Source organism: Hylobates moloch, unplaced genomic scaffold (assembly GCF_009828535.3).
Source record: "Hylobates moloch isolate HMO894 unplaced genomic scaffold, HMol_V3 SCAFFOLD_4, whole genome shotgun sequence".
Taxonomy (NCBI): domain Eukaryota; kingdom Metazoa; phylum Chordata; class Mammalia; order Primates; family Hylobatidae; genus Hylobates; species Hylobates moloch.
In genome coordinates this window covers 40809277-40822341 of record NW_026652279.1, presented here as the reverse complement: position 1 = coordinate 40822341, position 13065 = coordinate 40809277, and the positions used below count along the sequence as shown (strand labels likewise).

Below are 13065 nucleotides of genomic sequence, written 5' to 3'. Positions count from 1 at the left end.
GTTCACATAAGCTGCTTGGAAATAGAGGTCGTTGGTTTTGGAGACTCAAAGCCAGAGTTGGCATCAGTTCATTGGTGGAAACGCTATTACTGGGCAAGTGTTCTTTCAAGAGGATCGTATATTAATTATAGCAGTATTGAAAAAAGAATTTCTCTTGGAGTTGTTTTAGAAAGTCCTTGAGACAGTCTTTATCTCAGACATGCAAGCATGAACCCTTCTTGCTTTTCGCTTTTCCAGCTCTGGTTGGTTTGGGTCTACCAAAGATTTCATTCTGGTATCTGCAACTTTCACAGCATGAACCATTAATATGGTAGCACGCTAGAAGCCTTTAGAATCAAAAGCCATATTTATTTTTTTCATTTTTTAGGCTGATGATCAATACTGGGAAGCATTCCTCATAAATTAACTTGGTGATCTAATATTTACTTCTTTTTAAAAATGAATGGTTGGGGTATGTATTAGGATGCAAATTAGGCTACTGTAACAGGCCATAATAACTGTGGCTTAAACAATATAGAAATTTATCTTTCTTTTATGAATCTGTCCAATCAACTGATTCAGTGATTGTATGGTGTCAATAATCCAGCAAGATCTTTCTATCGTGTTCTGCCATCCTCAACATATGGCTTCCATCTCATATTCTAAGATGGCTGTTCTAACTCCTGCTATTGTATCTATTTTCCAATCAGTCAGAAGATAAGAACAATAGAATATTTGCCTTTACCATTAAGAATATATTATATATCATTTCTTCTGTTTTCCTTTGTTCACGATCTGGTCTAGCCTGCAATGGAGGCTGGTAAATATAGTATTTAACTGGATTGTTACCGGCTGAACTAAAACTTCTATTAGTACAGAAGAAGGGAAAAATGCAGACATTGGGTAACAGTAGGCAGTCCCTATCACAGGTGGTTTTGAGGCTATTTTGCAATATTATGATAGTATTAAGCCTGGACAATCAGGCCTAATATAAATTCTGCTTTGCCAAAGTACTGCTGTTCTATCCTGGTCCCTTTGTGTTCCCAAATTATACTAAGAAAACTAAAACTAAAACTACACTAAAATATTCAGATTTTTTTGGTAGCTGGGTTCTGGTTAGATTCTGCCAATGGGAGGCACTTACGCCAGATTAAAAAGTAGAGAGGAAGCAAAAGTCATTTTGTTTCTGGTAGTGCCTCTTGCAATATCAGCACTGAGTACAGGTTTATGTATTTCATCCTCAGAAGTGGTAGCAACTTCCTTAACTCAGGGTAATATGACCAGCCCTCCCACATATTTGTAACCAATTCTTTCTATTACATATTTATTTGCTTCAAATATCTAGATAGATTTGTGTAACTATTGATACGTTGGCCACTTCACTTCATTCCTGTAATATTTTGAAGGGAGAGTGGAACAAAAGAAAACAAAGCAAAGTAGCATTAAGAAGAGCTAGATATTTAAGAAACTCACTTATTTTTTACTAGCTTTGCTACCATTATCTTACTTCACTGAGCATAAATTATAATATTTCAAGAACACTTTTTGACTTTGTCTAAAACTGAGAATTTTTTAAGCTTAACGTAGTTGTCTTCAAACTCTGTTCTACATTTTCTTTTGCTTTTTTCCTACTGCATCTATATCATTCCAGTTGATGTCCTTGATTCTTTTGAAATCAACTAGGTACGCCAACTGATCTCAACTTTTTATTGCATACCTTGTCTCGTAATACGATTTGGTGTTCTTGTGGAGAAAAAAATCTTTTATTTCAAATTGAAATATAACCCACCCACCATACAGTTCACCTATTTAAAGTGTACATTTCAGTGGTGTTTGGTATGTTCACAGAGTTGTGCAACAACCTCCACGATCAATTTTAGAACATTTCCATCAGTCCAGAAAGGAATGTTGTACACATTAACAGTCAATTCCTATTACCCTGAACCCCCATCCCTAGGCAACCACCAATATAAATTCTGTTTCTATAGATTTTCCTATTCTATACACTTCATGTAAATGGAATCATACAGTATGTGACTAGCTTTTTCAGTTAGCATAACATTTTCAAGGTTCATCTGTGTTGTAGCACATATCAGTACTTCATTTTTTTAAATTGATGAACAATATTCTATTGTGTGGATATACCACATTTTATTTATTTATTCATCAGTTGATGGGCATTTGAATTGTTTCTTTTTGGCTGCTATGAATAATGCTACTATGAACATTACAAGAGCTTTGTTTATATTTATGTTTTCATTTCTCTTGGGTTTATGCCCAGGAGCAGAATTGCTGAATCATATGGTAACTCTATATTTCATATATTGAGGAACTACCATCTATTTTCCAAAGAGCCTGCATGATTTTACATTTCTAACAGCAATGTATTAGGGCTCCAATTTCTTTACATCTTTATCAACATGTGTTAATATATCTGTTTTTTATTATAGTTATCCTAGTGGGTGCACAGTTGTAAATTGTTAATATGATTTACAGTTCCCTAATGGCTAATGATGTTGAGGATCTTTCTGTGTTTATTGGCCATTTATATATATTATTTATTTATTATATAATAAATGTCTGTTAAGATCCTTTGCCCATTTTAAATTTAGGTTATTTGTCTTTTTATTGAATTTTAAGGGTTCTTTATATATTCTGGATATAAGTTCTTTTTCAGATATTTGATTTGCAAATTATTTTCCCATTCTGTGGATTATCCTTTCCCATTTTTATTTCAATAGTTTTTGGGGAACAGGTGGTTTTTGGTTCCATAGATAACTACTTTAGTGCTAATTTCTGAGATTTTTGACACCCATCACCTCAGCAGTGTACACTGTACCCAATGTGTAGTCTTTAGCTCTCACCCCACTCCCACCCTTCCTTCTGAGCCCCCAAAATCCTTTATATTATTCTTATGCCTTTGTGTCCTCATAGGTTAGCTCTTACTTATATGTGAGAACATATGATATTTGGTTTTTCATTCCTGAGTTACTTAACTTAGAATAATGGTCTCCAACTCCACCCAGGTTTCTGTAAATGCTATTATTTCATTCCTTTTTATGACAGAGTAGTATTTTATGGTGTATATATACCACATTCTCTTTATTCACTCATTGGTTGATGGGCATTTAGGCTGGTTCCATATTTTTCTGCGATTGGAAATTGTGCAGCTATAAGCATGCATGTGCATGTGTCTTTTTCATATAATGATTTTTTTTTCTTCTGAGTAGATATCCAATGGTAGGATTGCTGGATCAAATGGTAGTTCTACTTTTAGCTCTTTAAGGAATATCTATACTGTTTTTCCATAGGAGTTATACTAGTTTATATTCCCACCAGCAGTGTAAAAGTGTTCACTTTTCACCACATCCATGCCAACATCTATTATTTTTTGATTTTTAAATTATGGCCAGTCTTGCAGGAGTAAGGTGATATATCTCATTGTGGTTTTAATTTGCATTTTCTTGATAATTAGTGATGTTGAGCATTTTTCATGTTTGTTGACCATTTGTATATCTTCTTTTGAGAATTGTCTCTTCATGTCCTTTGCCCAATTTTTCATGGGATTACTATTTTTTTATTTTTATTTTTTGCTGATTTGAGTTTCTTGTAGATTCTGGATATTAATTGTTTGTCAGATGCATAGTTTGTGAATATTTTCTCCCATTCTGTGGGTTGTCTGTTTACTCTGCTGATTATTTCTTTTGCTGTGCAGAAGATTTTTAGCTTAATTAGGTCTCATTTATTTATGTTTGTTTTTGTTGCATTTGCTTTTGGGTTCTTGGTCACTAACTCTTTGCCTAAGCCAATGTCTAGAAAAGTTTTTCCAATGTTATCTTCTAGAATTTTTATGGTTTCAGATCTTAGATTTAAGACTTTGATCCATCTTGAGGTGATTTTTGTATAAAGTGAGAGATGAGGATCCAGTTTCATTCTTCCACACGTGGCTTGCCAATTATCCCAGCACCATTTGTTAAATAGGGTGTCCTTTCCCTGCCTTATATTTTTGGTTGCTTTGTTGAAGGTCAAATACCTTGTAAAAGTATTTAGCTTTATTTGTGGCTTCTGTATTCTGTTCCATGTGTCTACATGCCTATTTTTATGCCAGTACCATGCTGTTTTGATAACTATAGCCTTGTAGTATAGTTTGAAGTCAGATAATGTTATGCCTCCAGATTTGTTTTCTTTAACTTTCTTTGATGGCGTCCTTTGTAGCGCATAAGTTTTTGCTTTGGACAGAGCTCAATATGTCTGTTTTTTGATTCATTGCTTGGGTTTTTGGTATTTTATTTAAGAAACCATTGTCTACCTTTCCACAGTGTAGACATCATCAAAACACCATGTTCTAACCATAAACATTTATAATTTTTATTTGTCAATTAAAAATAATTTAAAAAACATTACCTAATCTGAAGTCACTAAGATTTAAACAGATTTCTTTTTTCTTTGAATTTTATAGCTTTGGCTTTTATATTTAAATGTATGATCCATTATGAGTTAATTTTTGTGTATGTTATAAGTAAGCGATTTAACTTCATTCTTCTGCATGTGGATATAGAGTTGCTACAGCACCATTTGCTGAAAGGATTAGTCTTTCCTCAATGAATTGTCTTGGCACTCTTTTCAAAAATCAATGGACTGAAAATGTGAGGATTTATTTCTGGAATCTCATTTCTGTTCCATTAATCTGTATGTCTATCCTTATGCCAATACCTTATTTTCTTGATTACTTTAGGTTTGTATAAGTTTTGAAATAGAAAAATGTGAGTTATCTAACTTTGTTCTCTTTCAAGATTGTTTTGTTATTATGAGTCTCTTGGATATCTATATAAATTTTAGGATTAGTTTGTCAATTTTTGCAAAAAAGTCAGCTGGGATTTTGACAGATTGCATTGATTTTAATATCAATTCAGAGAGTATTGCCACATTAACGTTTAATCTATAGATATCTGGGATGACTTTTATTTAGGTCTTCTTTAATTTTTAAAACAATATTTTGTAGTTTTCAGAGTACAAATTTTGCACTTCTTTTGTTCATGTTATTCCTATGTATTTTATATCTTTGGATTCTAGTTATTATAAATGGGGTTCTTTATTTTATTTTTGGATAGTTTATTATAAGTATGCAGAAATACAACTGACCTTTTATTTTTTAAAAATTTCACTTTTAAGTCCTCATAAAAGCATTTATTGTAGCCTAATGGTAAAGCACTGGATTTACAATCCTGATTTTGCCACATGATGAATCAAGACATTTATCTTCATAAAAACACTTTGAAGCAGTGACTTCAACTCAACCGTTTCTATAGTTCTGACAACAATTAATGTCATTTTTCTTCTTTTGGCATTGATGGATGCTTGATCATGCAACTATATAAAGTGCCCTATGCCTTTATCAATAAACAATATCCTTGGTCAATGAATAAAGGTGTGAACAATTTTTAAAATTCTTTCCATATAGTTTCTTTTTTACTCTGTCACCCAGGCTGGAGTACAGTGGTGTGATCATGGCTTACTGCAGCCTCAACTTCCCAGGGTCAAGTGATCCTCCTATCTCAGCCTCCAGAGTATCTAGGACTATAGGCATGCACCACCGTGCCCAGCTATTTTTTTTTAAAATAGAGACAAGATCTCACTGTGTTGCCCAGGGTGGCATCGAACTCCTGGGCTCAAGTGATCCACCTGCCTTGACCTCCCAAAGTGCTGGGATTACAGGTGCAAGCCACTGCACCCGGCCCATTTTCCACATAGTTTCTAAGCAATTGTCAGGCATTGTTCTAATAAGAAATGGATCTAAAGGGCATGCTTGAAATAGATTCACTTAAAGAGCTGTTGAACAAACATGATGTGAAATATAAACTTGGAGTGGGGAAAACTACTCATTATAAATAAGCAGCAGTGGAAATCTATACAGTAACTTGTTGCTAGTAGCTCCAATAGCCTTGAAAGATCTCACAATTGACTTTTTTTTTTTTGAGATGAGGTCTTGTTCTGTTGTTCAGGCTGGGGCGTAGCGGCATGATCATGGCTCACTGCAGCTTCAATCTCCTGGGCTCAAGTGATCCTTCTGCCTTAGCCTCCTGAGTAGCTGGGACTGCACGTGTGCGCCATCATGCCTGGTGAATTTTTCCCTTTTTTTTTTTTTTTTTTTTTTTTTGTAGAGATGGGGTCCTGTAATATTTCCCAGGTTGGCTTTGAACTCCTGGACTCAAGCAATCCTCCTGCTTTGGCCTCCCAAAGTGCTGATATTACAGACATGGGCCACTGTCCCTAGCCCACAATTGACTTTTTTACATTAATTTTGTAATCTTAGCTTGCAGAGCTCCTTTATTAGTTCTGATAATTTTTTAGTGTATTTCTTAGGATTGCATTTATACAAAATTGTGTTCCTTGCAGATAGCTTTAGTTCTTCCTTTCCTATCTGGATGTGTCTTATTTCTTTTTCTTGTCTAATTTCTCTGGATAAGATAGAACCTTCAGTACAATATTGAATAGAGGTGGATAGAGTAGAAATACTTGTTTGATTCCTAACCTTAGAAGGAAAACATTGATTCTTTCACTAATTTTTATGATGTGGGTTTTTTATACATGCCATTTATTAGATGTATAAGGCAGGAACAGAAGGAAAAGTTGAAAGAATTATATTGTGAACACTCACTCATATGTGTATTCTTACCACTAATATTTGACAGTTATCATTTGCTTATCATGTATCTATCCATTTATCTGTCCACCCATCTATCTATATTATTTTGTGGATGCATTTTCAAGTTGCACATGTCAGTATACTTTACCCTTTAACATCTCAGTATACAGAACGTTAAATAGATTTTAATATTTGTTTCTAATAGTTTCTCAACATTTTTTGAGGTATAATTTACATGCAGAGAAATCACAAATTTTATTGTTCCATTTTATGAGTTTTAACTAATGTATATGCTTGTGTAATCCAAACTGCTATGAAAATACAGAATATTACATCTTTACTCAGAAAAGTTTCTTCGTATTCCTTCCCATTCAATAACTCTTCAAGACAACTACTGTTCTGATTTTATAAACTTTTTTGTGTATGGCTTCTTAGCATAGTGTTTTTGAGAATCATTTGTATTGTTGCATCTATCAGTAGTTTGTGTCTTTTAATTGTTGAGTAGTATTCCATTGTATGATTATATCCTATCCCAGTTTGTTTTTTGATTCTCTTGTTGGACACCTGGGCTGTTTCCAGATTTTTACTATTTTGAATACAGCTGGTAGGGTCTTACTTATACAAATCATTTTATGAACATATGCTTTTAATTTTCCTGAGTATATACATCGGAGTGGAATTGCTAGATTGTAAGACAGATGTATATTTAGTTTTACAAGAAACTGCAAGATATTTTTAAAAAGTGTTTGTATCATTTTACACTCCCATCAACAATGTATGAGTTTAGGTTACACCATATCTGTGTTAATATTTGGTGGTAGCATTTTTTTTTCCTTTAAACTAATTTTAGACATTCTGGTAGCTGTATAATGGTATCTTGTGATTGTAATTTTTATTTCCCTGGAGACTTATTTGTATTATTTGCTCTGTTTCAGACAGTTCGGCATGGTTTTCCTCATCAGCCCACAGCATTAGCCTTTGATCCAGTTCAGAAAATCTTGGCTATTGGGACGAGAACAGGTGCTATACGAATGTATCCTTAATTTTTGGTTCATTATTTGCCACATTAATGCCAATTACATTTCTGTAAATATGCAGGTAAGATAAATATTTACAACCAAATAAAGTTTATTATTTTTTAAGAAATGAGTAACTATTGTGAAAAATCTACACTTTCAAATTTATTGGCATATTTTTAATGTCTTTGAGATCAGTATTGATGTCTCTTCTTTAACTCCTGTTATTTGTAATTTGTATCTTCTCTTTTTTCCTTATCCATCTGCCTAGAAGTTTATCAATTGTATTGATTCTCATGATTCTCACAAAGAATCAACTTTTGGGTGCATTGCTCTTCTTTATTGTGTTTCTATATTCGATTTCATTGAATTCTGCTTTGATCGTTTAAATTTCTTTGCTTTTGCTTACCTTGGTTTAATTTGATCTTCTTTCTCTAGTTTTTAAAGTGGAAACAGGTAATTAATTTGAGAACTTTCTTCTTTTCTAATATGTGCCTATAGTACTGTAAATTTCCTCCCAAATTCTACTTTAGTGTCATCCTGTTTTTTAAAATTTAACTTTTTATTTTGAGATAATTGTAGATGCACATGTAGTTATAGGAAATAATACAGAGATATCCATATTCTTTCACCTACTTTGCTCCAATTGTAATATCTTAGAAAACTATAGTGTAATATCACAACCAGGATATTGACATTATACAATCAAGATGCAAAACATTTCTATCACCACAAGGATTCTTCATATTACTCTTTTATAGTCACACTTTGTCCCTCCAATCCCATCCTTGACCCCTAACAACCACTAATTTGTTTTTCATTTCAATAATTTTGCCACTTCAAAAATGTTATATAAATGGAATCATACAGTTTATAATTTTTGGTGATTGGCCATTTTCACTCAGTATAAGTCGCTGAAGATTCATTCATATTGTTGCTTATGTCATAGTTTATTCCTTTATACTGAATTGGATAATATTCCATGGTATAGATGTACCGCAGTGTAGCCATTCACCTGTTCAAAGAAATTTGACTTGTTTCCGGTTTTTGGCTATTCTTACTAAACAATTGTGATCATCTGTGTACGTATATTTGTGTGAACCTAAGTTTTTGTTTCTCTGGTGTAAATGCCCAGGAGTACAACTGAAGGGTCATGTGGTAATTAGATATTTTAATTTTAATTTTTTTAGTGTACCATTCAGTGTTATTAAATAAATTTATAATATTATGCAACCATCATCACCGTACTTTTCTGTAAATCTTTCACTTTGTAAAACTGTAACTCTACACCCGTTGAATTATAACTCTCCATATCCCTCTTCCTGTAGCCCCTGGAAACCACCATTCTGCTTTCTGTTTCTATAATTTTTGCTACTCTAGGTAACTTACATAAGTGAAAGCATACAGTATTCTTCTTTTTTGTGACTGGCTTATTTCATTCAGCGTAAGTCCTCAACGTTTATCCATGTTGTAGCATATGTGAGAACTTCCTTCTTTTTAAGACTAAATAATATTTCATTGTATGTATATATCACATTTTGATATCTGTTCATTAATTTATGGACACTTGTTTTTTCCATGTTTTAGCTATTATGAATAATATTGCTATGAACATGGGTGTACAAATATCTCTTTGAAACCTTGCTTTTAGTTCTTTTGGGTATATATCCAGAAGAAGAATTGCTGGATCATATGATAATTGTATTTTTAATTTTTTGAGGAACTATCATTCTTTTTCCCATAGCAGCTATACTAGTTTACATTTTCACCAATAGTAATTACCCTTTGATGCAAATATTTTAAATTTTAACGAAGTTCAAGTTGGCAATTTTTTTCTTTTGTTGCCTGTGCTTTGGTGTCACATATAAGAAATCTTTACCAGATCCAATGGAATGAAGCTTTTACCCTGTTTTCTTCTAAGAGTTTTATAGTTTTAGGTTTTACATTTGGGCCTTTTATCCATTTTTGAGTGAATTTTTGTATATAGTAAAAGGGTCTAATCTCACTATTTGGCATGTGGATATCCCATTTTCACAGCACCATTTGCTGACAAGACTATCTTCTCCATTGAATGGTACTGGCACCCTTGTCAAAAATTATTTGATCATACATGTTAGGGTTTGTTTGTGGGCTCTCTATTGTACTCCACTGATCTATAGGTATGTTTCTATGTGACTACTACACTGTTTTTATTTACTGTAGCTTTGTAGATTGGAAAGCAGATAGTGTGAAATTTGAAATTAGATGATTTTTCAGCACTTATTGAAATGATCAGATAGTTTTTGTTCTTGATTATGTTACTGTGATATATGATGTTTATTGATTTGCATGTGTTGAAACATTCATGAATTCCTGAGATGATTCCCACTTGATAATGATAAATGATTTTTAAAAAATATGTTGTCTTGTTGAAATTGATTTGTGACGATTTTGTTGAGGATTTTTGCATCTAGGTTTATCAAGGATATTGGCTTGTAGTGTTCTTTTTTGTTCTGTCTTTGTTGGTTTTGGTATTAGGATAATGCTGGCCTCATAGAATGAGTTTGAAAGTATTCCCCACTTTTCAGTTTTTTTCTTAAGAGTGTGAGAAGTCGTATCAGTTCTTTAAATGTTTGGTAGAATTCTGAATGACTATTGGGCACATAACGAAATGAAGGCAGAAATAAAGATGTTCTTTGAAACCAACGAGAACAAAGACACAACATACCAGAATCTCTGGGACACATTTAAAGCAGTGTGTAGAGGGAAATGTATAGCACTAAATGCCCACAAGAGAAAGCAGGAAAGATCTAAAATTGACACCCTAAAGTCACAATTAAAAGAACTAGAGAAGCAAGAGCAAACACATTCAAAAGCTAGCAGAAGGCAAGAAATAACTAAGATCAGAGCAGAATTGAAGGAGATAGAGACACAAAAAAACCTTTCAAAAAATCAATGAATCCAGGAGCTGGTTTTTTGAAAAGATCAACAAAATTGATAGACTGCTAGCAAGACTAATAAAGAAGAAAAGAGAGAAGAATCAAATAGATGCAATAAAAAATGATAAAGGGGATATCAGCCCCGATCCCACAGAAATACAAACTACCATCAGAGAATACTATAAACACCACTATGCAAATAAACTAGAAAATCTAGAAGAAATGGATAAATTCCTCGACACATACACCCTCCCAAGACTAAACCGGGAAGAAGTTGAATCTCTAAATAGACCAATAACAGGCTCTGAAATTGAGGCAATAATTAATAGCTTACCAACCAAAAAAAGTCCAGGACCAGATGGATTCACAGCCGAATTCTACCAGAGGTACAAGGAGGAGCTGGTACCATTCCTTCTGAAACTATTCCAATCAATAGAAAAAGAAGGAATCCTCCCTAACTCATTTTATGAGGCCAGCATCATCCTGATACCAAAGCCTGGCAGAGACACAACAAAAAGAGAGAATTTCAGACCAATATCCTTGATGAACATTGATGCAAAAATCCTCAATAAAATACTGGCAAACCGAATCCAGCAACACTTCAAAAAGCTTATCCACCATGATCAAGTGGGCTTCATCCCTGGGATGCAAGGCTAGTTTAACATACGCAAATCAATAAATGTAATCCAGCATATAAACAGAACCAAAGACAAAAACCACATGATTATCTCAATAGATGCAGGAAAGGCCTTTGACAAAATTCAACAACGCTTCATGCTAAAAACTCTCAATAAATTAGGTATTGATGGGACATATCTCAAAATAATAAGAGCTATCTATGACAAACCCACAGCCAATATCATACTGAATGGGTAGAAACTGGAAGCATTCCCTTTGAAAACTGGCACAAGACAGAGATGCCCTCTCTCACCACTCCTATTCAACATAGTGTTGGAAGTTCTGGCCAGGGCAATCAGGCAGGAGAAGGAAATAAAGGGCATTCAATTAGGAAAAGAGGAAGTCAAATTTTCCCTGTTTGCACATGATATGATTGTATATCTAGAAAATCCCATCATCTCAGCCCCAAATCTCCTTAAGCTGATAAGCAACTTCAGGATACAAAATCAATGTGCAAAAATCACAAGCATTCTTTTACACCAATCACAGACAAACAGAGAGCCAAATCATGAGTGAACTCCCATTCACAATTGCTTCAAAGAGAATAAAATACCTAGGAATCCAACTTACAAGGGATGTGAAGGACCTCTTCAAGGAGAACTACAAACCACTGCTGAACGAAATAAAAGAGGATACAAACAAATGGAAGGACATTCCACGCTCATGGATAGGAAGAATCAATATTGTGAAAATGGCCATACTGCCCAAGGTAATTTATAGATTCAATGCCATCCCCATCAAGCTACCAATGACTTTCTTTACAGAATTGGAAAAAACTACTTTAAAGTTCATATGGAACCAAAAAAGAGCCCGCATCGCCAAGTCAATCCTAAGCCAAAAGAACAAAGCTGGAGGCATCATGGTACCTAACTTCAAACTATGCTACAAGGGTACAGTAACCAAAACAGCATGATACTGGTACCAAAACAGACATATAGACCAATGGAACAGAACAGAGCCCTCAGAAATAATGCTACACATCCACAACTATCTGATCTTTGACAAATCTGACAAAAACAAGAAATGGGGAAAGGATTCCCTGTTTAATAAATGGTTCTGGGAAAACTGACTAGCCATATGTAGAAAGCTGAAACTGTATCCCTTCCTTACACCTTATACAAAAATTTATTCAAGATGGATTAAATACTTACATGTTAGACCTAAAACCATAAAAACCCCGGAAGAAAACCTAGGCAGTATCATTCAGGACATAGTCATGGGCAAGGACTTCATGACTAAAACACCAAAAGCAATGGCAACAAAAGCCAAAATTGACAAATGGGATCTAATTAAACTAAAGAGCTTCTGCACAGCAAAAGAAATTACCATTAGAGTGAACAGGCAACCTACAGAATGGGAGAAAATTTTTGCAATCTACTCATCTGACAAAGGGCTAATATCCAGAATCTACAAAGAGCTCGAACAAATTTACAAGGAAAAAACAAACAACCCCATCAAAAAGTGGGTGAAGGATATGAACAGACACTTCTCAAAAGAAGACATCTATCCAGCCAACAGACAAATGAAAAAATGCTCATCATCACTGGCCATCAGAGAAATGCAAATCAAAACCACAATGAGATACCATCTCACACCAGTTAGAATGGCCATCATTAGCTGGGCGCTGTGGCTCACGCTTGTAATCCCAGCACTTTGGGAGGCCGAGGCGGGCGGATCACGAGGTCAGGAGATCGAGACCACGGTGAAACCCCGTCTCTACTAAAAATACAAAAAATTAGCCGGGCGCGGTGGCGGGCGCCTGTAGTCCCAGCTACTCGGAGAGGCTGAGGCAGGAGAATGGCGTGAACCCGGGAGGCGGAGTTTGCAG

General features: G+C 34.4%; 1 protein-coding gene across 5 annotated transcripts in view; it reads left to right on the top strand.

Moving 5' to 3' along the window:
- STXBP5L (syntaxin binding protein 5L) overlaps positions 1–13065 on the top strand; it is a 562981-nt gene that overhangs the window by 39533 nt on the left and 510383 nt on the right. For all 5 annotated transcript variants that reach the window (XM_032150070.2, XM_032150069.2, XM_058437438.1 and 2 more), the window contains exon 3: positions 7561–7658. In XM_032150070.2, the coding sequence (XP_032005961.1) occupies positions 7561–7658 (98 nt within the window). The remainder of the gene's footprint in view (positions 1–7560; positions 7659–13065) is intronic.